This window comes from Mandrillus leucophaeus, unplaced genomic scaffold (assembly GCF_000951045.1).
Source record: "Mandrillus leucophaeus isolate KB7577 unplaced genomic scaffold, Mleu.le_1.0 Scaffold68, whole genome shotgun sequence".
Lineage (NCBI taxonomy): Eukaryota > Metazoa > Chordata > Mammalia > Primates > Cercopithecidae > Mandrillus > Mandrillus leucophaeus.
Genome location: NW_012107363.1, coordinates 1,527,279 through 1,553,106, shown reverse-complemented (window position 1 = coordinate 1,553,106; position 25,828 = coordinate 1,527,279). Strand labels below are relative to the sequence as shown.

At 44.4% G+C, this 25,828-nt stretch overlaps 1 protein-coding gene across 1 annotated transcript in view; it reads right to left on the bottom strand.

Annotated features, from left to right (window-relative positions):
- Window positions 1-212: 212 nt before the first annotated feature.
- Window positions 213-25,828, bottom strand: part of KIAA0232 (KIAA0232 ortholog) — a 59,275-nt gene continuing 33,659 nt past the window's right edge. Inside the window, exons 4-8 of the mRNA XM_012002158.1 lie at window positions 25,329-25,410; window positions 19,649-22,931; window positions 12,149-12,257; window positions 7,080-7,177; window positions 213-3,558 (exon numbers count right to left, since the gene is read on the bottom strand). Of these exons, the coding sequence (XP_011857548.1) occupies window positions 3,379-3,558; window positions 7,080-7,177; window positions 12,149-12,257; window positions 19,649-22,931; window positions 25,329-25,410 (3,752 nt within the window). The 3' untranslated portion in view covers window positions 213-3,378. The remainder of the gene's footprint in view (window positions 3,559-7,079; window positions 7,178-12,148; window positions 12,258-19,648; window positions 22,932-25,328; window positions 25,411-25,828) is intronic.

Genomic DNA, 25,828 nt, shown 5'->3' with positions numbered 1-25,828 from the left:
GAGTCCTGATTGGGCTTCTTCTGACTTTGTTTCCTAATCTGAAAAGTCTGTAAAGGGCACCCATTTTTCTTCAGTTCACAACATAGAGACCACACTGCCACGGTGAAATTTCCAGGACCCTCAGTTCTTTAGGGATAGACTAAATGGTTGGTATTACGGTATTATGTCTTATAGTAGTATCTTGAACTTGATGGAACTTATGTTGAGAAATAAAAGTTTATATTTTTTTATTTTTCTTTTAATTCCATTTTCCATGAACTTTTAAAAGTCCCCTCAAACATGTTTACGGATGTCCATAGAAACGTTATTCAGATACTGAATAAACAACCAAAAAACATTGTTTTATCAATGAGGAACCTGTTAAGTCTACATAATACAGCTATAAAAATAATTATGTAGTTCTATAATTCCTGACATGAAAAGACATCTGAGTAAAAACCTATTTCTGATGTTATAGAAGAACAAGTATAGTATACTCTTTAATGTACATTTCTCTCTGTATGCATTCATATATACTGTACATTCACCATCCTGGAAAGGGGCTTGCACAGATGTTACCAGTGAATGTCTCAGAGGACAGAAGGACATACGAGTTTTCCTTTTCCCTTAGACTTCTTTAAAAACACACTGATTTTTTTTCCACAATGAATATCAATCATATTAACATATGAAGATTTACTTTTTTCCCCAGAAGAAAACAGAAAGATGGAGCTTTGTGTACCATCTACGGACAAAAATGCTCTGTGTTTTGCAGACTCTGGCAGCAGTCCCTGCGTGTGCCGGGCTGGGATGGGGAGGGTCACTCATTTCTCAGCAGGTCACACCACTTTCTCCCCTAGCAAAGCTGCACAATGTGTTCAGCAGCGTCTGCAAGGAGAGCTAAGTGACCTCCATCTAGAACAAATGTAACCCGGGCCCTCACTCTTCCACAGATGCTCATGAGGGAAAGGAAGCTGGAGTTTTTTACAAAAGAAGCTTTGCTATGAGAAATAAAAACAACAAACTGTTTTTTACAATTTTTATTTGGTGTTAACTCCACAAGAAAACAAAAAAAATCAGTTACTCTGGTGAACGTGAAATCAGAACAATACAACCACGGGGAAAGCAATCTCAGCCCAGGAATGGAAACTGGTGCTTCAGTGCTAATGGAAATGCAATGCGCTTCATACCACAGTGCGTTTCAGCGTTTGCCAACTTTTTAAAAATGCTTTTTCTTTGTGATCATCCATTCACAAAACTAAAAAACCACACTTTCATCTCTGTTGCTGAAAGCCTCTGAGCTTCAGCTACTTAACTATGAAAACAAATAAATACATAATTTGTGAATCCCTTTGCTCACTTCGAATCCGTCCCATTCACCTGTGGAAGGTGCGACATCTTCTCACGCGCGTCTGAGGAAGTGTGCACCTTTGCCACCTGGAGCCCTTTCCTAATAAACAGCAGCTGTCCAAAATCAACTGTGCTCAAGGTTGTGTCTGAAATCGATTTATTTGGTCTTTGCTACATAAGCAACGATTTCTAGAATAATCGTCACTGTAGTGATATGAGGAATTTACAACTTTCAATCCTTTTTTATCTTTGCTGTTAAATTATATTTCAGTGCAGATGCTTATCAATTTTTAGGAAGCTCCAGAAGAATGAAAAATACATAAAAACGTATCTGAAGTTTGTAAATAAATAACAGCAACATAAAACCTTACACATGCGCGCGCACACACACACACACACCCACCTTAAAGTGTCAAAAGATGTGTTGTATAAAAATAAACCCTAACATGTGGGAAGATCAACCCGGCGGGCACACCAGGTCCCTCTCAGTGAGGACACACAGAACCTCAATGACTCCACAGTCTTTGATGGTACTTTCTGTGTTATCAATTAAGAAGAAGGCAACAAAACCCAAATGTTCAAAGCAAATCATAGATTTCACAGCCAGTTCAGCTCCCAGCTAATAAATTATATGTGTGTTTACTGCCTGCCAAAATTAGTGGTGAAGCTGTCTAGACCATATCAGACTTTTCTGCCATTCCTGATGTTCCGGACATGCTACATTGATTTCACAGATTAGGTGTTTTTTTTTCGTTTTTTTGCTTTTAAACAATGAGTTGGTTAAAAAAGAAAAACAATGTAAAATGTTTAGGTTTTGCACATACTGCTGCTCCTCCTGGCCTCGCCTGTGGCACAATGCCACGAGAGCTGGAGGAGCGGATCGCCATGCACAGACACGACTCTCAAGATGCGCCGGCTCCCCGGGCTCACCAAGGAGAACTGGGAGCCAGTCCCACAGAGCGACAGTCCGCACAGCCACCACACAGGGACGTGGAAAACTCATGACTCTACCCGCCCCAACCCACCACACACAGAACTTGCCCAGAACATTCTCTCAAACACAAAATGAGATCGAAGCTATACTACATCACAGCCAAGGAGCGGCTAGCTGCAGCAGCCAAAGATTTCTCTGGGTGATGAGGTGGCCTTTACTGCATGTTAAATGTTCACAATTTCAAGTTTTGGGGGCTTCAATTCAACATAGGTCACCAGAAAATAACAATCTGCAACTAAGGTCCTTACCACATATGTGACACTCACCACACAGAACCCTGCATGGGGTTTTGGTGTAAATGTAACTGCAGTATGAGAACAGGTAAGGGGTGGGGTACGCACCCTTACCCCACCGTGTCTTGCATATGACCCCACACCCCAAATCCTTGGCTTCTTCAGTTAGCAAGAAAAGTCACAAACCATAGTATCTTCCATGATACTTTAGGGTAAAAGAAATCCTAAGATAGAAAACACAGTATTTTGTGAGTCTCGAAAAGCACACCCTTGTGGTTCCTACTTCAAATATACATGAGGTTTTGCTGAATGGAGACCACCGCGGAGTCACCCACGCTTCCCTCTCGCCTTCAGAAAGGCATCGAGCCACGCAGGGTGAGAATGGATATCCCAGTTCTTGGAGAACAAAGCCCCAATGCTCCGAAGCTGAAGTCTCTGAAGAGCAGAAGTGGTTGTTGACACTGCAATGCTAATAAGGTCAGAGTGATTAACCGCAGTTAGAAGGAAAATTAACTGCAGTTAAGATGCAAAAAGCAGTGATACTTCTAAGACAAGCACATGCACACCCATTCTTGATTTGACAACACAATCTAGTCTATTTCAAATAGCCAAGAATTTAACAGCTGGGAAAAAAAAAATCTTTTAACAGGATAGCTGTCCTCAACTCTAAAATAAGCAAGAAGAGAAAGATAATTATTACCGATCTGAATCAGTTAATTGGAGAGGAAATCTAAGTTGGTGTTTTAGATTAACAGGTCTCACTGAAGAGTAATTTTCCATCACATATCATTTTTAAACAATAATTTGTACTATTTTGCAGGTTTAGAGATGAGTTCGAGAAAAGAGCTCCTCTTCGCTAGGGCCCACCCACTCGCCTCCGCCTTCCGAGCCTGTCTCTTCCGAGGTGGAGCTGGCGCTGGAGCACATCTTTCTGCGGAAGCCATCTGACTTTGCTCCAGAGTTTCTCTCTCCTGTACATCTTGCTTCATAAACAGAAGACACCTAAGATTCAAACAATTTTCAACAGATCAAAAAGACTTTTTTTTTTTTTCAAAAGGGTGAGATACTGCATTTATATACAGAGAAGAAATAACAAATCATCGATGTTTTCCTGTGGAGTTAGAAAAATGCAGACTTTCACTGTTTCAGAGCAAAACCGCCTCTCTCCTCTGATCCATAAAGGATCCAAAATCCTAACTGCACACGTTCAGTCACTTGGACAAAATGTTAGCATGCTAGGGGAGGATAAAGAACGCTTTCATTTTCAGAGGTCTTTGAGAACCTGCTCTGCACCAGGAGCTTTACTGGGCACAGGGACTCCAGCAGTGCAAGGGACATGCCAGGCCCGCCGGGGAGATGAACGAGCAAACCAACACGCGCCAGCTGCAGTGACACAGTTCAGATGGCGAGGGGGACACTGCAGACGGGTGTGGCTGGGAAGGGATTCTGCAGTGACACGGTGCAGACGGCGAGGGGGGCACTGTGGATGGGTGTGGCTGGGAAGGGAGTTCTTTTGAGAAGAGGCCTGCTCAGCTGAGAAGCCAGCCATGCCGAGGTGCCAACACTCTGTTGTGTGGGACTGTCCCCGCTACACCAGACAGTCAGCATCTCTGGACCCCAGGACACTAGACGCAGTGGTAGCCCCTCCCCAGTCACAGTCATTACCAAAGCTCCCCTCACCGTGCCATAGTAACTAGCAGCACTGCCACCTCATTTCCACATGGCAGTACTGTCCCTGGCTGAGAACCCCTAAGGCAGAAGCACAGAAAAGCCACACAGACTAGGGGGAGAGCAGAGGCAGAGGAGGTCAAAGGCAGATGGGGGCAAAACATACAGGGCTGTAGAGGCGTGGCGGGGAGTTTGGATCTGTCTCAAATGCAACAGCAAAGCGACATCATGGTTAGCAGTATGGGTCCTAGAGGCAGACTGCTGAGGTTCAGAGTTCCGGTCCACATTGAATCTGTGGCTCTCTGACCTTGGATACACGGCGCTTGATGTTTTTGTGCTTCAGTTTCCTATTTTGCAGCACAGGCATGACTACAGTACCTACCTCACAGGGTTGCTGTGAGGACTAAACAAGCTACTGCTCACGAGGTCAATCTGTCTACCGTGTGGAGAGAAGGCTGGAAAGCATGACGGAAGCAGGAAGGACAACGAACATACCATGGCAGCTGTTCAGGAGCAGGGCCAGTGGCTTGAACAAACCGGTAATGATGGAGAGGAGGAGAAGTGGGAGGATGTGAAGTGGCTGAGAGGTGGAACGGTCAGGACTGGCAGGTGGACTGTGTGTGGAAGATGAGAGAGAGGACTGGGGAACACGTCTTGGTTTGGGATTTGAGGCTGGGAGGATGATGTGAACTAGTCACTGAGGAGAGAGCTGGTGGGGGCCTCAAACGTCTGCCTTGACGTGTGGAGCCGGACAGGTCAGTGGGCAGCAGGACGTGGATAATGATGCTACAGGTGCTTGGGCAGTCAGTTCTCACAGGACCTGAACGGACACTGACTGGTGGTTAATACTGAGTGTCCACTGGATCACGTGCCCTGTGATTAAAGTTAATGGGAAACTACAACAGCCCCATCCAGACAGGATACAAACGGCCCAGACTCTTCAGGAATGAAGGTTTAGGTCACTCCACCAGGAAAAAACCACGACCTGCTGAGGTGCTTGCTGAAGGTAAAGGGAATACAGAACGGGTAGTAGAAGAAGGTAGGCATCAATACCAGCTCCGACCATGTGACCAGCTGCAGAAACCCGGACTGTAACTGTCTTCAGTATTTCCTCCTTCTTTTGTTAAAAACATGTTTGTGCACGTATACACTTGTACTGAGAAAATCTCATTTTGTTTTGTCCTTTATAATGCGACACGATTTATCTATGTATGTATGTGTATGTATGTGTGTGCATGTGTGTATGTATGTATGAATGACGGAGTTTTGCTCTGTCACCCAGGCTGGAGTGCAGTGGCGCGATCTCAGCTCACTGCAATCTCCACCTCCCGGGTTCAAGCAATTCTCCTGCTTCAGCCTCCCAAGTAGCTGGGATTACAGGCGTGCACCACCATGCCCAGCTAATTTTTGTATTTTTAGTAGAGAGGGGGTTTTGCCATGTTGGCCAGGCTGGTCTTGAACTCCTGACCTCAGGTGATCCGCCCACCTTAACCTCCCAAAGTGTTGGGATTACAAGTGTGAGCCACTGTGCCCGGCTGACACATATCAGCATTTAAGTATTGTTAACTCTATGTAATAGTATTTTGGTTTGGGATTGGTGCTTTTCTGGTTGTATGAAGGATAGCTATATTATGTTAGGTATAATTATGACCTTATTATTGTCTTTATTTGAAGATTATGCATAATTTCAGGAGATGGGTTCACACTGACAAGGGGTAGATGTGTGATGGTGAATACTGAGTCTTAACTTGATTGGATTGAAAGATGCAAAGTATTGATCCTGGGTGTGTCTGTGGGAGTGTTGCCAAAGGAGATTACCATTTGAGTCAGTGGACTGGGAAAGGCAGACCCACTCTCAATCTGGGTGGGCACCATCTCATCAGCTGCCAGCACAGCTAGAATATAAAGCAGGCAGAAAAACGTGAAAAGACTAGACTGGCCTAGCCTCCCAGCCTACATCTTTCTCCTGTGCTGGATGCTTCCTGCCCTCGAACATTGGACTCCAAGTTCTTCAGCTCTGGGACTTGGACTGGCTCTCTTTGCTCCTCAGCTTGCAGATGACCTATTGTGGGACCTTGTGACTGTGCAAGTTAATACTTACTAAACTCCCCTTTATATATATACCTATTCCATTAGTTCTGTCCCTCTGGAGAACCCTAATACACTGACAATTCATACTAAAGAAAAAGAATTTTCCTTAGGTTCATTTGCCTGCCTGCCTGCTTAATTGGGGAAGGTCTAAGACTAGACTAAACCAGGCACAGGCCCTGCACCCGCCTTCACGGTGCCCAGGGCTTGTGGAAGAGGCAGACAAGCAGAAATTGAACGCAGGAAAATGCTCTGGCTGCAACAAGAAGAGCTGTGCACAGAGTGCAGCAAGGACACGGACGGGGCAGGATGGTTCTGCAGAAGCCAGGACAGCGGCAAGAAGCACACTGGCAAGGCTGCCTCCGGCTGCGCTTTTCAAAGACAACAAGGCTAGGTCTCCCACTTACTAGGTAAACAAAAAAAAGAAAAAAAAGAAAAAAGAAAGATGAAAAGAGTGCCCACCCAAGGAGCAAGAGGGCCAGCTCTGCATTTGTAATACAATGCCCTCTGGCAGTAGTGTGGAGCCAAGACTGGGGAGAGAGCTGGGGATTCTTCAGGAAGCGCTGGCAGTCAGCAGTCAAGGGGGTTGGCGGGGATAATGCAGACTCAAAACAAAGGCCAGAGAAGAGGAAGTCTGCACCCGCAGACCTGGCTGGTTCCTGGGAGGTGGGGTCCACTCACATGACTCCCAGGTTTTTGACTAGAGGGACAAGTGGAGGTGGTGGCTGTTTGTAAGTTAATGAGGAGGAGGCGGACAGTCCACTTACCCTATTAAAATCTAACAGGCGCTCTTCATTACTGGGTGTCTCTTTAGCATCTGGACATTCTTCTAAACCACTCTCTCCCTTGGCATTTGTGTAACATTCTTAATCATTTTGAATGGAGAAGGGAAAAGAGGGAAAGGGGGAAATTCCATTAAGACACAGTTATGAAACATACATTCTTGTTTCATTTTCACTAAAAAGTTAGATCAGTTAGGTCTCCCAACCCTTCGGAGATTTTAAGTCATCACTGAAAGCACAGCCAGGCAGGTGTGTAAGAGAAAAAAACGCTACACTGACAAAAATTCTTGGTTTAGTGAGTTAAAAAAAAAAAAAAAAAATAGGCCAGCATAACCATATACTCCTGTTACTCTACCAGGAGACATTCACTGGACAAGCTTCTGTTCACACCTGTAATGTGATCGGCCCTGGGAACATAGGACAGAGAGACCCACAGGGCCCGTGCTCTCCACGACAAATGGAAGGAGGAGACAGACGGTGCATCATAGCACGCTCATAGAACAGAAGAACAAAGGCAGCTCAGACAGGAGGGAACGCAATGGAGAAACAACACAGGGTCACGTCCTTGTGTGTTCTTCCTCAGCTCAACAACATACTGAACCATGTATCTCATCTATGACTAGGGAAAAGAAATGGTGCCAGCGATTCCATCAGGCAAACGGCCCACAAAACGGGAAAGAAACTGGGATGAGAAGAAATCAAATAAATCCAATGAGCCCAGTGGTTCTCAACCCTGGCTGCATATTCTCATCATCCGGGGGCTTTAGAGAGGCTTAGACTCCTGCCAGAGATTCCAAATGAACTGTCCCGGGCAGGGGCTGGGCACTTTCTGAAAGGCAGAACTGCTCCCAAGCAATTCTAATGCACTGAGAACTGCTGGTCTTCATCCAGAACAGCCTCTTACTCCCCTTACCTCCATGAGAAACACAGCTGGGGCAGAGGCACAGTGCAGAGGAAAAGGAGGAACTTGGCCAGGGTTTTGGACTCTGGCTTTGACATTCATGGTGCAAAAGTCCTTTAACACCCTTGAGCATCTACATCCTCAAAAGCAGATCACAGCCCCCATCCCCTGCCATAAGAGTTACCACAAGGCAGTTCGATGAGATGGCATGGCTACCCCTTGCACAACACCCCAAAGGACAAGGCTGGAGCAAGTGACTGCTGCGCCCTTCTACCTTGGCACAGGGTAGCGAGGCTGTGCCAAGGGTAAGACCACCTGGACCCCGCTGGGCTGCTGCCTGCAGCTGCACTGGCCACATGGAAGACTCTCCACAAGCTTCTGTTCACTCTGATGGCTCCAAGAATTCCAAGTTACTAGTTGAGGTTCATGAGAATACCCCAGGCTCTGGGATTAGACAGACTTCAGTCAATTCCAGGTCATGCTATTTACTTGTGATGTAACTTTGTGCAAATTATTTAACCTCTTTGAGCCCTAGTATCCTCATCTCTAAGATGAGAACATCACCATTTTCCCTCCTACATTTCTGTGCAAATTCAAAGAGGTGCAAGCACAGTGCCTGGCACACACATTGCACCTATGACCACTGCTGATCAAAGCCACAGGCTTGGAGGCATGGTCACCCTAGGGCAGCTGGGGAGGATGCCCTGTGTCCTCTGCTGAGGCTGGCTTCATCTCTCCTAAGGAGGCATCTTTTCCTTGGCTGACCTCTCACTCCATGGCCCACTCCATGTGGCCACCACTTATACTGGCTGAGGGGCATGGAGTGGGGAGGACATGGTTTCCTTGATGAGGATATGCTCAGAGGCAGGCAGGCCCATTTCCACATGCCACTCTTTCATTTTCTCTTCCTGCTTTAGGAATTCTGTACACACAAGAGGGTTATTGTGCCACAGGGTACTTGGAAAAGGTGATGCTGAACTGCTGTTGACAGTTTTCATGATGCTCAAGTTGACCGCCACCCTGTTTCAGGCCATGATGACATGCCAGGCACTGTTCTAGGCACTTTACTCTACAACGAAGGCACTCCTCTAGCCTCCTTTTATACATACAGACTAGAGAGGCACAGAAAGGTTCGGTCAGCACCCAAAGCCTAACAGCTGGGGAAAGAGACTCTGGATTCCAATACAGTTCTCAATCCTGAGCCCTTCACCGACTGTCTATACTGCTTCCCTGCAGGACTCTCTGTTTTTAATGCTAAAGTCATCCAGACACTTACATTACTTGAGTCTTGAAAGCATTGAAAACCTAGGGGCGTGAGCTGTGGAGACTGCTGTTTGGGACAGCACTGCTGGTGCACACAGTCTATAAGGCCCTCTGTGGTCTGGCTCCCAGCTGCCTGGCTGGCCTCATCCCCACCACACTCCCATGCCATCCCCTCTTTGCCAGTCATGCTGGGGCATACCCAATGCACTCCTCCCCTGCACAAGCCACTGCTGCCTGGCACCTCTCCCAGCAGGCAGCCCCAGCTGTCACATGGTGTGTGCCCTATTTCCTTAAGTCCCTGTTGAGAAGGTACCTGAGCAGGAGGAGGACAGGGACACGATCTGTCTGCCGATGCATCCCCAGAGTCTAGAACGGTGCCTAACCCAAGTGCTGAATGGATGCACACACGAATACACAGCAAGGCCAGCAGGTGGCAGACTGCAAAAAGCTTGGGCTTTCTTATATGGGTACCTCCACAAGCTGCCTCTTTTCTGAGCCTCTTGTCCCCCTTACTGTAAAGGGGACAATGCTATTCTTCCTTTCCAGAGATGCTGTGAGCTCCCAGGTCAACCCCTGGCTCAGAGCAGCACCTGCTTGTGACGAACCATATGCAACGTTAGAAGCATCAGGAGTCCCCACCGCTTCTGCTGAGTGGGTGACTACCTGTTTTCTTGGCTATCCTTCTGAGACTACATACCCCAACCCACAGAAGCTAAAGAAGGATGCTTCATGATGCTACAGGGCAAATATGCAGGGACTTAACTCACACTGTGAGCTAAAGGTCATTCAAAAGAAATAATTACCAGCATTTACGCACTGAAGAGTCTCTCTCTACCACTTCACCGTAAAAACAAAAGTATTACGTACAAACACCGGCACCTGCTAAGAGAGGTACAGATAACCAGGAACCTAGAGCTAAGAGCTGGAACTGGATTCTTTACTAACTAATGACAGAAAACTGGACTAAGGGTGCCAAGGTTGCCCTTTATAAAGAAACATGAACTCTGTTTTGAAAATCATCCTATGCCACTGCAAGGAATTGGTTCTTCGCCACAAAGTGGCGTCCTCCTCTCCCTGCTAGCTCTTCCTCAGAGGCCCTCTGTGGCCCAGCTCTGGCCACATCCCACCTGCATTCCATTAACTGTGTCTGTGTCTTACACTTGCCCAGTTTACCAGACTCAACACACATGAAGGGAAGGTCTGTGCTCCTACTGCCCTGGCATCAACCTTGGTACCAAGTGCAGGCAGCTGCTGTACAGGGCAAAACTTCTGGACCACAAGAATCACAACCTAGATTCTAGCCCATGCTTAACAGTTAACTGTGATTTCGGGCAAATTACAGTACTCAACTTGAGACTCAGCTTCCTCATCTGAAAACCAGCGGGGGGGCATCTCCTAAGGTTCTTGTGGGAATTATATAAAACTTGCGAGCGCCTTGCACGTCATCAAGGCTGTCCAGATAAGAGCCAACGGTAGGGCGGCAGCAGGAATGGGTCTTTAATAAATGCTGTTCAATCAACGAAGACGTTAACAGTGAAGACTCAGTTCTACACTCTCCTTATACCCCAGCTGAACCTCTGGGAAGGAGGAAGGCAGGGTCTTGCGAAGCTGTCTGTGGCTACAGACCAGAGAATCGCACACGCTCCACTCCTAGAGTCACCCTGGCCGATCCGGCCTTCCACCCCATCAGTACAGCTCATGCTGCCGAGGAGTGCCAGGAAAGCTTTCCGAGGACAGCACAGGCGTCCTAGCTAGTGAGAGAAGTCACTTGGCTCCACACTAACTACAAATTACCTGAGGGCATGTGACAAACGTGAACCCGTAAATTTAAATGCAAGAGATTTGCAAAACCCCTTCAGGGCTCTGACAGGAGGCTGCCGTTGAATAAATGTGGTAGCCAATAGAAGCTCAGGAGACCACAATCTGGACAAGCTGAACCTCCTGAGCTAATCAATTCTGGTTGCATCCTTAGTTCTTACTTCTCCCAAAATTTCCAGTCAGGGTTTCTAAATAACTTCTGGGAGTCTACCTGGAAGGCCTCACAGACTGCCCATTCAAAAAGTACCCTACACTAAAATCTTCCTCACCGTATCAGCGCCCACTCCTGTCTCCCTCTCTACCTACACTCCCATAACTACTCCTCACACAAAGTCATCCAACAAGCTCCTCCTCTACAAAACCTCTCGGTCCTGTTTCCTTTTCTCTGTCCCCGTGATTATTACCTCAGTCCAGCCCTTTAGCTTATGGCTCCCAAACTACTGCAAGAGCCTAAAACCCTGGCCAATACCCTTCAGTTTTTCAATTCCATTTCCACTCTGTTACTAGAATTGTTCTCAACAACATCGGACCTTGACAACCTCCAATTTAAATTCTGTGAACGGCGTTCCCTTCCTGCGTGTTAGATGCTACCTAACCTAGCCAAGCCCTCAAACCTTCTGACAGCCTCCTGCCCTGTCTCTCCGGACCTAACTTAGCCAAGCCCTCAAACCTTCCGACAGGGTCCTGCCATGTCTGTTTCTCCCGCCTCAGCTAAGCCATGGGGCCCTGTGCTTTCCCCTGGCTGCGACCCTCCTGCCTCTGTGCGGGCAACTCTCTTCACAGGGACTGCCCGCTATTTCCTCCTCTGTGACTCAATGGTGGCTTATACACATCTCATCCATGGTCAGTAATGCTTGGATGTATTTCCATGCCTTTCCCCTCCAGCAGGTTGTGGCTGTTTCAGAGCAGGACCCAGTTCTCATTCGTCTGTGTCCCAGCGCATGACACAGTGCCACCCACACAGAAACCTCTTGGTAAATGTTTCTTGGACTGATGTTCATAGAAAAAGAAATTATTGCTCTTAATAAATTACAGATTGGAATGAATGAATGAACTAAAGAGGTCTCCTTACCTTCACACTCTGATGCAGGAAAAAGAGGAGAGTACAAGGCTTTTTCCCACCAGGTCTGTTTTTCTTGACTTCTATTCATTCCTTGTATATCAGTGTTCAATACAGGGAACTGTTTAGATTAAACCAAATATAAAAAAAGCGTATCAACTCTCAAGTTAGAGGAAGAATATTCAAGCATTATTTATAGATTATAAACCCACAACTTTTACATTGGAGAGGTTTTTGGATTTTTCTTTCTTTCTTTTTGAGCTAGGGTCTGGGTCTGTCACCCAGGCTGGAGTGTAGTGGCACGATCTTAGCTCACTGCAACCTCCACCTCCAGGGTTCAAGTGATCCTCCCACCTCAGCCTTGCAAGTAGCTAGGACTACAGGTGGGCATCACCATGCCTGGCTCATTTTTTGTGCTTTTTGTAGAAACAGGGTTTCGCCATGTTGGTCAGGCTGGTCTCGAACTCCTGAGCTCAAGCAATCTGCCCAGCTTGGCCTCCCAAAGTGCTGCGATTACAGGCATGAGCCACCATGCCCAGTCAACTGGTGAGTTTTTATACAATTCTGAAAAAGGTGCATTTTAAAAGCCAGCATGTTCAGAGTGTAGAAAGTATTGCTTAAGAAGTACTTAGATGGGAAGCGACTTGAAAATCTTAACCAAAAAAACTCTTACAAGCCAAAAATATAATGTAATAAAAACGCTCCCAGGTAAGGCAAACTTCCAGGTTCCATAAGTGCACAGAGATAACGGGGAAGCCCTGAGCCTTCACTGGCAGGAGGTGCTCAGAAGAGAACAGGGGGAACCCTCTTCTCTCTCATATACTCAGGCAGAAGTAAGTCAAAGAAGAAATGGAATAAAAGAAAATTCTTTTTTTTTTTTTTTTTCGAGACAGAGTCTCACTCTGTCACCCAGGCTGGAGTGCAGTGGTGCGATCTCAGCTCACTGCAAATTTTGCTTCCAGTGTTCAAATGATTCTCGTGCCTTAGCTTCCCGAGTAGCTGGGACTACAGGCATGTACTACCACCCTGGCTAATTTTTGTATTTTTAGTAGAGACAAGGTTTTGCCATGTTGGCCAGGCTGGTCTCGAACTTGTGACCTCAGGTGATCTGCCTGCCTCGGCCTCCCAAAGTGCTGGGATTACAGGCGTAAGCCACCACCCCTGGCCCAACGGAAATTCTTATAGGCAGAGTTATTGATCTAAATGTCTTAAAATTATCTTGCTTAGGTGCGAACCAGAAGGAAACTAAGGTTAAAACCAAATTACAAATTCAAATTCCATGATTCAAATTTAAATAGGAGACAGCCAACCAAATGAGATGAGAATGACTCCTGAGAGCAGGAGAGACTCACATCCTTCACATCTGGAAGTTGTCCAGGCCCAGAAGAGGGACCCAGCCTGAACCCAGGATCCATCCTTACCCAGTGGGATTCTCAAGTCCTGGCTGGGCCCCACCTGCTTGGCCAGTGAGAACTGGATAGTGTGGCCAATGGCAGACAGACAACAGCTATCACTGGCGACCAAGGAGAGTCCTTGTAGTGTGGTCAGTAGAAGACTTGTGGCAGCTTCAGTCACCGTGTATACCTGGCATGCTAGCAGTCAGGGCAGCCCCCTTCTGTGTGCCTTCCTCACTGTGCCTGAGAGGGTGAGCCTGCCACCAGCTCGCTCGCCCAGGGTGAGGCTTGGCCACTGTATCTTTCTACCACCCACATCCCCTAATGCTGCATTCCAGTAGACACCTGCTCAGTGGAGAGGCCTGTGAACACTGCACCCATCGTCACTGCTTTGAAAGACATTTCATTATGTGTTCAAGTTTAAAATCCAAAGTGTTTTAGAAACAAATGGATCATCAATTTCCTAATAGGATTTTGTTACACTTTTAACTTAATTATTTATGGGTCTAAAACTGTTTAATTCAGTACTGAGTGTTTGTCATGTAACTAAAAGGGAAACACTTCCAACTTTTGTTTTCACTTAACTTTTTGGAAACACTCCTAAGTCAGAAACTGAAGGAGAATTGTACTGTCTACCCAGAGAAGTCAAGTTAACCTTTGCTATTTTCTCCTACAGCTTATCCTGACAATAAAAATTGGGATAAACAGATGCTAGGTCCAGGGGAATGGACAGGGCTGGGCTTCCTGCAAACAAGGCGGCACCACGCAAGGCCTGCAGTTCTTTCAAGGTGGCTAACAGCACCTGGCATGCAATTCCCTACACTCTAAGACCTCTTAGAAAGGTCTAGCCTGTCCTGTGAGATTCCTTAGTGCTACTCAGGGGGAGCAAGGAAGGTGCCCCAGTCAGAACTCTCTCCATCAGCTCCCTAAGGTGCTACTGAAGATAAATGGATTTAGAGGTTAACAGGCTCTTATTTGAGAAAGAAGACTCTTTGCAGGAATGATCAGTTTAAATATACTGCTTATCTTTTCATCCTTTCTTGAGGATTAACATCAAGAAAGGCAGTGAGTTCATGGTGGGGGATGGGACAGGTCAGGGAAAGCAGGCTGGAGGGGCCAGGCACCTGGGGAGCAGGGGCAGCATGAACCAAGAGGAGTTTAGATCCCAGCAGAACCCGACTGTAAGCTTCCTGAGGGGACCATGTCTTCTTCATCTTTGCATCTCCAAGTACAGGGCCCCCGCACAAAGTAGATACTCAGTGTCGGCTGACGTAAAGAAAAGTCTCCCCAGGCCAACAGTCTCTGACTATCTCATACATCATTTCTTCTCTCTCTCTTGCTGAAACCACTGTGAAGAGCACACCAGTTTCTACCATAAATTTGGGGGTCTTTTTTCTGCATCTTCCATTTGAATGTCAGTTCCTATGGCAGGGACTTATTTGTCCCGTTTTATACTTCAGTAAACATATTCAAGGAATATGCATCTTGTCATGACATCTCTCCTCTCAGCCATTTGTAACTTCTAGGCTGGATCATGCTATGTTCATCTAATACACCATCTAATGTATTAATTCAACTTCTGGTGTAGCTGGGAATGAAAAGAATGAAGAGACAATGGAGGAAGCTGAAAGCAGATCAGAACGTCGCTCTCATGGACAGGCAGGCACAGCAGCAGCCTCAGTGCTGCCCTCCCTCTCCTGCCAGGCATCTTCTCGGCTCACTCTCTTACCTCTAAGTATTTCCTTAAATTGCACCTTGGCGAGGACGCCTGTTCTCATACTGCCCGTAACACAGCAAACTCCTGCAATCACTCCCAACCCCAATGCCCCTCGTCCAGCTCTCCTCCTTTCCAACAGCATTTATGTTGTAATACACTATATAACTTAACATGTTTATTGTCAGTTCCCCAAGGTGGGATGTGACTCCACCAGCACCGAGAGCTTTGTTACTTATTTCCAGCACCAAGAATAGTACCTGGCCGAGCAGGTACATAAGAAATAGCTGATGAATGAATGAAACAGTGAAAAGAAGACATAAACTTAATCCAAAAGCCTAACCAGAAATGTTTTTAGCAACAGAAGTAAACTTCAGAAATTCTTTAGAAGGTGGAAGCTGGGTGAAGGAAACAAAGGCTCCAAGCTTTACATTCTCACAAAATACTCCTAGTTTGGGTAATGAGAAAGGCGCCTGGTTTTAGTTTGACTCTGGGAATCTTGCCCCTTTGCCACAATCAGCTCTCATTTGGGTCACACCAGGAGAAGCAAGACTTCCATGTACCTTGTTCTCTGGGAAGGAAGAAAAGAAACATCAGTGAAGAGATGCTGAGTGCAACAGAGACAAATGAAACGCAGAACTGCTGGTGTGAGCTTTCCTCAGTTCACAGAGGTGCAAAGCGGCGGAAAATGCTTTGCCTGCCCCTCACGCTGGGATGTGGGGCAGCTGTCTCACCTGTTAGAGCCTATGTGTCTTCAGAAGTGGGGAAAATCACCTACCGCATGAGGTCTACATGGGCATCCAGTAGGATAGTGGTGACAGAAGCCTCAACATAGATGGGCTGGGTGGCCCATCACCAGGAAGACCCCTGACCCCCACTCCTTCTTTACTCATCAGAGCCTTTCTGTCCCTCCAGACCTGCTGACCTCCACAGCACAGTGAGCTCCTCTCCTGAGTAGACTGAAATTCCCTGAAGACAGCAAGTAAGTCTTTTGCTTATTTTCTGTGCCTCAAGGTGCTTGGTACTAAGTTGGCAACCAAGGAAACAACAAGAACATTTTCACCACCAATGTATGTACAGATGCCAAGGCACACTGTGCTTCATCTGTGCTACTCTTAACTGTACGGTTTATACTCCAGAGACCATGAGATAACTGTTCACAGCTGCCCTGCACACATCAGCAGATTCAACTCTCTTTACCCTTGCTTCTGCTGTTCCTTCTGCCTGGACTGCCCTGCCTCCTTCCTTCTACTCTGGACACTCAGGTACGCTCAAGAAGCCTTCCTCAACCTTCACAGGCTAGGAGGGTTCTCCTGCAGGTTCCCACAGCATTCTGTGCTCCCCTCCACCATTCTACCTACAGCACCTAAAACTGCATTGGTCAAATGCCCTAAAAGATAAAGAACTGACTAGGTAGATTATGGTATATCCATACAATGGAATAGTATGCAGAAAATAAAAAAAGGAAGGGTGATTACAATAAAGTACTATTTCAGTAAAAAGAAAATATAGGAAGAAATACATATGAACATTTATTTGTTTATACGTGCAAAAAATATCCTTGGCGAATACATCAGACCTCACACTAGTGGTTGCTGCCGGGGAGGGAGCCTTTCACTGTGTATGTACATATACACTTGTAACTTCTGAATTTGAACCACATGAATAAATTACCTGCTTCAATTAAAAGAAGTAACATGGTACAAGTTGGTCATCTTCACTACACTGAATTCTGTATGGGCAAGGACAAAGTCTCATTCACCCAGAACACCTATGTTAGCAACAGGCATGTAAACAGCTATTCACTAAATGTTTGCTGAATTGAACTACACTAAACTTTGGAAAATAATCATATTTTCATGCTCTTAGACACCAGTTCTATTGGAAATCCTACAGTTTCATCATCTAGGTCTGAAATAGATGGGGTTCTACTGATCTTCAAACACGCCTCCCAGATTGCTTTCTGAAAAGACTGGACTGACTCAGGAAGAGGGTCGGAAGCACATCCTCTTAAAAGCACCTTTAAAACTGACCAAACAATGTGACAGAACAGAAAGATACAGGTTCTAGTACCAGGCTGGTACCAAACTGTCCCTTCAGGTCACTCTCTCAGCCTCTTCTATATCTCAGATGAATCTATGAAGTAAGCTTGAACCCGGCTTCTGAACTGTAACAACGCTGCCGAGAGAGCAGTGCTGGCAACATCTGAACTATCAGACCATCCCAAAATGTCCTCTGGGAATGTTTTTGGCGGCTAAGACCTTTCAAGGAAACCCAGAATTCTGATAACACATAAATACATCAACATACTAGAAAGCGAAGGAATATGGTAGTGGTATGTAGAATCTTGCTTCTTTCCTCTTTTTCTTTCTTCCCAATCTGGAACCAGGTGAAATACAAAGTACATGAAGGAGTATTTAAGGATGAAAAATGGGGCAATAAACAAACAGATAAAGGCTAACAACATTACTGGGTTTTTTCTTAGCAGTGCTTCAATAGGATTAAATTCATCCTCTACAGGTCTCTAGGTAGCTGATTAGAGCAATGACTCTCAAGTCACCTGGGGGCTTCCTAGAATCACAGGCAAGCAGCCCCACACCTGGGCACTCTGATGGACAAATGAGTAAGGCATGGTCCACAGCCACAAGGAACTTATAGTCCAGGATATAAATAACTCATGAAAAATGGAAAATGCAATCAAAAAGAGGCATAAAGTGCATGAAAATTAAGAGAGGGGCGAAATTAATTCTGATTCAGAGTGGGGCTGGAGCAGGGGAGAGAGGGAATTAGGAAAAGTGTCAGTGAAGGAGGTGGCATACGAAGGAAGTCTCACGGTATGGGTAGGATTTGGATGTACAATCCAAAATTGTACATTTTGGGTGCACAGGAGAGGGGAGGGTGTGCAGGACAGTTGGGAGGAAAGGCAACACTCATCTGCTCTCCGGCCACAGGTAGCATGACTTCTAAACACCTCCATCTCTTTTTTTCAATAAGCTTGGCCGGACGTGGCGGCTCACGCCTGTAATCCCAACATTTTGGGAGGCCAAGGCAGGTGGATCACTTGAAGTCAGGAGTTCGAGACCAGCCTGGTCAACCTGGTGAAACCCTGTCTCTACTAAAAATACAAATAATTTGCCAGGCGTGGTGGTGCATGCCTTTAATGCCAGCTACTTAGGAGGCTGAGGCAGGAGAATCACTTGAACCTGGGAGGTGGAGGTTGCAGTGAGCTGAGATCGCACCACTGCACTCAAGCCTGGGCGACAGAGTGACACTGTCCCCAAAACAAAACAAAAACAAAAACAAAATTAAATAAGCTGTTTCTGGAGAAAGGCCAGGCACTCACATATCGAAAACAGTGGAAAAGTGGGCAGACTGCTACGCTTTTTTTTGTGAAACAGGTTACTGTCTTAAGTGTTATTTCTTGTACAATCAGTTTAACCTCAAGCCATTTCTTGGGCATACAGTGGAGGGGTACAATGACTCTCATTCACAAAACTTAATATTATCCTCATTCCATAGCCGTCACATATAACCCACACAGCTTCTGGAATATGTACTTTGTATAAAGCAAGATACCTCTTTATAGGTTCTTTAGAAGCAATTTTGTTGCATTTGGGTTGTGGGTGAATTTCTACATGTACCACAATGTATTTTTGAGAACTCCACAGAGATATAATTTGTTTTACATGGAAAACACAAGTTTTGATAAAATGATCAACTTCTAAGAGTCAGTTAGACAGGCTTGCTACACTTTAATAGCAGCCACTTCCTGATTCATCAACTTTGAATGTTGGAACACTTATATGTTAGGTTTTTGCTTTAAGCATAATACATGGTTTTTTTTTTTTTTGAGACAGAGTCTCACCTTCTCACCCAGGCTGGAGTGCAGAATGCAATCTCAGCTCACTGCAACCTTTGCCTCTTGGGGTCAAGCAATTCTCCTGCCTCAGCCTCCCAAGTAGCTGGCATTACAGGTGTCCACCACCACGCCTGGGTAATTTTTGTATTTTTAGTAGAGATAGGGTCTCACCATGTTGGCCAAGGTGGTCTTGAACTCCTGACCTCAAATGATCCACCCGCTTTGGCCTCCCAAAGTGCTGGAATTACAGGCGTGAGCCACTGCACCCGGCCAATAACATGTATCTTAAGACAACACATAGGAATCTTACATCCTGTGATTTTTAAAAGCTTTTTCTCTCCAGAAAAACTCTACTGTCTAATTCAAATTTATAAATATCAAATCCATTTTAAGTCCTTACATGTAAAATTAGAACAATTTAAGTTTGAAGACATTTATGCTAACTTCCCGATAATTTAACCCTATCTTTCATTGCCTGACATGTCTGTTCTTCGGTTAAACTCTGATCAAATCCTTTTGTCAAACACCAATACGCACACACATACCTCTTCCAGCTGTCCCGAAGAAACTGGATTATCTTCATAAGCAGGAAACTGACAACCTGCTTTGCAACCACAAAAATTATTAATTTCTTCCTCGCATTGTGCCATTATTTTACAATTTGCTTCTGAGCTTTCTAAATCTATTTCCAGGGATTCATTCATGCTACATTCCAAACACTGATTTTGCTTTCCTACTGACAGAATCCCAGTTGATTCCTCCTGGGAATCCAGTGATGTCTGAGCACTCTTTTCCATCCCAGATTTTTTTAACCTGGGAAGGAATTTTCCAGACTCAAGCTCTGATTTTCCATAGTAATGGCCTTCTTTCTCTGCATCTTCTTCCAGAGGTTTGAGATCTGCCTGCGGATCTTCAAATATATCCACTTGAGAAGGAATGGGAATATTTGCTTCATCTTTCTCAGATTCAAATTCTGACTCGCTTCCTCCTCCTGGGGACAGTTCGGATGCAGAAATTGGGCGAAAGTGAGTCCTAGGAGAGATCCGAATAGCCCTGTATTGTGTTCTGTCAACACCACATATCCTGGGGTGCAACACTTCACTGTCTGAATCGGAACAGAGGATTGATTTCGGTTTAAAACTGGGGCTGAAAGATGCAATCCCTTCAGGTTCAAATGAGCATTCTACATGAAGAACTTGTGAAAATGGATTGCTTAAGTCAAAGGAAGAAAACGAGTATTCAAGTCCAGGATCTTCGACTTGAAAGTTGCCACAAGCTCCTAGTAAGTCTTCATGGAAGATAAAAGAAAATCCCTTATTTAACCCATTTTCCCCACTCTTCGGCTGATCATTCTGTTCAAATGACACGAAGGGTTTCCATAACTGCCTGTGCCCAGGAGCAAAACTGTTTCCCGGGGTCATAAAGACATCTGTACCAGCTATCGTCACTACATCAGAAGCTGCACACTGTAACAGGCTTCCTTTTGTGTGGCTGGGTGGTACGACTGCCCATTCCCCATCACTGTTAAAGGTTTTGAGTTCTCCATAAACTCCTCCAAGAATGAATGTGTTCTCTTTATCTTGGGCTACATCCCAGGGTTTAGAGGGTGTTGTATAATCACCACCATCCACGTTGGATAGCTCACTAGAAGCAAATGCTCTTTTCTCCAGGCTCTCTTTCTGTCCCTCCCACAGATGGTACTCTGACCTCCGCACAGCCTTATCAGGCTCCTGAAGGGTCTCCAGTTCAGCTTCAGCATCTAGACAGCAGCAGTAGTTATTTACATCTGCCGAAAACAACTCAGCATCAGTTCTTTCTATTTCTACTGTGGCCACAGAATTTGTGTCTGCCATCTTTGTCCAAATGTCTTTAATAACCCCTGAGCTGTAGCCATCTCCATGTGGACTTTCGTTACACACTTGTGTAGTTTCAAAATTTTTGTTTTCTGTTTTTTGTTCTAGCTGAATACCACAGACGGATTCTAGTTTAGATGTTTTTTTGAAAACTAATGCAGGAATCTCACCTAAAGTTCTACTGTTTTGCTGGCAAGTTTCATCTTGCAAAAAATCTAGAAGTTCTTCATCTACATAATTTGACGAGACTCTAGGAACTACATAATTAATATCTTCGGCATTAAACTGTGTGGATTCTTCAAACTGAATATTTAATGTTTCATTGTCTGAACGTGTTTCTTCTGAATGGGACCATGGACTACAAGTTCTTGTTGAAAGATTAGAACAGTGTTCATTTTCTTCAAAGGCACTATTTTTGGTCCATATTAGCAATCTAGACTGTGTTTTCCCAAGCATATTAGCACTAGAATCTGTATTTTCATTTCCCAAGTTGAGTGTTTCAAAAGAAAATGGTAAAACAGAATTACTGCATTGCACTTCAAACACTGAAAAACAAGAGTTTATACCAGATCCTTCATTAATATCTGAAAAGAGCTCTTGATTGCCAGCAAGCAGGTGTGAATTGAGCACTGTGCTGTCTAAGATGGGAGAGAGTCTAACTGGAGAGTCTCCTCCAAAACTCTCCCCATCCGCATCACCAGAGCTGGATGAACAGCACTCCCAAAACTGAGCCAGATTGCCAAGGTCCTGCAGGAATAAGCCCTCAGCACCCACGGAGCTGGTAGAATCTGTCCATATTGCACGTTCCCCTTGCAACTCCATACCATCTAACACTATGCAACATTCTGCCTCAAAATCTGTGTTCTCTTTGCTTTTTTGTCGAATCATATTCAAAATCCGACTTTCTCCTTGCATTGTTTCTGAGGCACCAGGATCCAACATGGATTGATCAATATCCACTTCATAGAAGTGCGTTAATTCTGATAGATGAATATCATCCAGGTATTTATTGTCCTCTGGTAGAGAACATAATGAGGTCCCAGTGAGGTCAATATCCTCATTTATAACTGCAGGCATTTCTACAAAATGACCATCAATGAAAGTACCTGCTGCGAGGTATGTTTTATGAAGATTATTGTTGCTGATACAAAGACCATGCACTGATTCAGACAATTCTTCCACTGCCTCTGATGTCAGATCACTTGTGTCTTGTCTGTTTCGGTATGTGGTCTCTAGTTTACTTTTTCTGCTCAGAGGAACAAAATATTCAGCAATTGGCTCGGTGTACCACAAGGGCTCCTCTTTATACTCTGTGTCGTTTCTGTTCTCCACGTACAGGTCTTTTCCTTCAGTGCTCCCAGGATCTTTTCTCCCTATTTCTTTTAAAGGTCTCTTACCCCGCTTGCACAGCTGTTTGACAGAACCACTGCTGCTACTGCTACTACTTCCAGTATGAATGTTTCTTTCAGCCTTTTCACCATGCTTCAAAGAAAGCCTGCTTTGCCCATTCCGCCCTTTTTTGTTTCGAATCTCTCGTGCCTTGTGTCTTACTTTAACATACTTCATGGATGCTTTTAATTCTCCCTGATTCCCACTGGAACTTGAGCCTGCTTCACTGGAGCCAGAAGACCATGAGCGAGGGCGAATCTTTCCTTCAGGTTTATGTCGGATTTGCTTTTTGTACAAAGCAGGCTTTTCTTCAATTGTGCCATTACTAAATTTGTTTTCCTTCTCGTTTTTACTTTTGCTCTGGGTTTTCTCATGCACAGTGGTGGGCACTTCACTGCTTCTTTCCTTGGTGACTTCACTTTCACTGTTGCAGTCCTTAGGAGAGGAAGTATCTGTGCTAGCTGGTGGGGCTGTGGATGATGAAGAAGAGCTAGAGTAAGAACAGACTTTAGACTTGTTCCACACCGTCATGATTTCTTGCAGGCAAACTGGTTTCTCAGAAAGCGGTGGAAATGCTTCATAGTACCTAAAAAACAGAGTAAAGAGTTCAAAAAATGAGTATACAGATTTTTTAGTTACAGTAAAACAACACTACCATCCAAAATAATGGAATATTTCATTTTAGCAGTGTCAACATTCACATCATCCAAGAATCATTAACTTTACAATAATTTATATTACAGTAAAATATGCTTCAGATTAGTCCCATGCATCAAGCACCATTTTGCTCAGCACTGTGATACACACTGTTAAGAATACTGAGAAAATATGTAAGATGATAGTTTTTATCTTCAAAGTTTGCGTTTTAATTAAGAAGTCAAAAAGGACAAATAATAGAAGAAAGAATGCAGTCTCTTCAGTAAGCAGTATCTGGATTTGAATCTCAGCTAAGTCACTATTGCTTGCAACTTTAAGCTCATTATTTACTGCTTTGGACTATTTCTTCAACTGCAAAATGGTGATCCTATGACTTACCTCATGAAGTTACTGTGAGCATTGAAAATATATGCAGTTGAAAAGCTCAGTAGCAAATCAGTCAAGAGTATGAGCTCTAAAGCCACATTCTCTGAGGTCAAATACTGGCTCTGCCTACTTTACTAGCTGTGTGACCTTCGGCATGCTACTTAACCTCTCCATAGCTCAGTTTCCTCACCTAAAAAATAGAGCTAGTAATATTTACCTCTCAGAGTTCTGAGGAGTAAAGGAATTAATATGCAAAATGAGTCGGAAAAGCAGCTTCTTAACCGCTAGCATACTGCCTGGCATTGAAGCAGGCCCTCAGAAACGGTAGGAATGACCACATTCAAGTATTCAGAAAGAGGATATTGGTGAGGTCTAAAACAGTTAAAGTGGGCCACAACTAAGCCTTGGAATTCCAGATTTATTCCGCAAGTTTAGTGAGTACTACCTGTGAGGCCTGAGAACCTGTGTGAGGACACGAAGGCACACGTTATGCTCACAGAATGGAGAACTAATTAGAGCAGCGATCACTAGAAACGCAGGGTACAAAAAGCCAGGGAGGCTGGTTTCAGGGGGCTTGAAAATGAGAAAGTGTTTTTGATTTGCTAGGAAACTGGGAGCCACCGAAGATTTCAGAGCAGAACAGACTGCGAAAGGAAGAATTTAATGTCACATTGGCTACGGAGGGGACTGTTGTTTCAGAGGCAATGCTCAAGGTCACACATGAAGTGGTAAAAGGCCATGTTTTCAAAGGGCCTGAACTTGATTCTCTTTCTCAGTCTACATCAAGAGTTGACCAACAGAAATGTATTTTGAGCTTCATAGGTAATTTTAAGTGTTCTAGCAGGCACATTAAAAACATAAGAAACAGGTGAAATTCACTTCAGTAATATATTTCATTTAACTAAACTCCTGATATTATCATTTCGACATGTAATCAGTATTTTAAAATGTTTACTACTTTACATTCTTTTTTATATACAGCCTTTGAAATCCAATGAGAATTGTCCACTGACAGCACATCATGGTTTGAACCAGCCCCACGTCAAGTGCTCGGTAGTCACACATGGCTTGCAGCTACTGTGCTGGACAATACAGGTCTATACAAACAAAGGAAATGCCATTTTTTTCTTAGGTTTCAGAGGTTCAGAAGATTAAAATAAAATGTATAATAGGGAAGTCTGTTTATAATGCAGATTATTTTAAGACTAATTATTTACAAAGAAAAAAGAAAAGTATCTTTAGAAAGCAGGTTTGGCAGGTCAAGGATTTGCCTATGTTCCCTTCGCAGTAAACAGTGGGAACTCAGTGTTCTTGCTTGTGAACATAGACAATCACTTCTTTTCTTTCTTTTCTTTTTTTTTTCTTTTATAAGACAGAGTCTTGCTCTATCGCCCAGGCTGGAGTGCAATAGCACAATCTCAGCTCACTGCAACCTCTGCCTCCTGGGTTCCAGCAATTCTCCTGCCTCAGTCTCCCGAGTAGCTGGGATTACAGGTGTGTACCACCATGCCTGACTAATTTTTGAGACAGGGTTTCACCATGTTGACCAGGCTGGTCTCGAACTCCTGACCTCAGGCGATACACCCGCCTTGGCTTCCCAAAGTGTTAGGATTACTGGCGTGAGCCACTGTGCCTGGCTGATAATCGTAATTTCTTACAGCTGTTTCAAAGGGCTGTTGTGAATATTAAAGGTAATATTACATACATAGACTTAGCAAATAATAACCTTGTTTCACTCATTTGTTCCACAAATACTTATTGAATATGCACACCAAGGATAGAACCATCTTATTTCACCTTTGAATTCTCAGTGTCAAGCACATAAGCGCTTGATAAATGTGTCTTAAATTATATATAATGAAACTAAACAAGATGACAAACAGAAAATGGAAACCATGTAGCAGTTATTCATTTGATTTTAACAAATGCACACTTTATTACTGAATACAATCTTACATACATTTCCACTTGATCCTTTGCTGGAGGGGATAATTCTGCCTCTGGAGAGGGAGACCCCTCTAACTTTTTGTGAATCTTCTCTTCTGTTACGAAACAAAAATTCAGAAAGATTTGTCTTATATCTAGTTAATAAATGCCCATGTATTTCAAAGTTTCTCAACTAATTTTAACAAGAAATAGAGACTTTGGTGTTTAAAAGGCAAACTCGAGACCAATCTGTCTGTTTAATAAAAATCTATTTTTTCAGTGTGCCAGAGGGAATTCTCCGGTTAACCACATTAGCATTAGGCCAAGAGGTGAGAGCTGTTCATCTCGTCACTGATACAGTGCTCTAGAGGCACTTAATTAAGAGATTGAAGTCCCCTGTGTACTTATTAATTAGACCAGAAGGACAGAACATCTGTTTAGATTCCAAAAATATTTTTTTACAAAATTCTACACTCATAGACTTTACATTGACTCATGTTGACTAAAACTAATCTGTAAAGAATATTCTTTCTT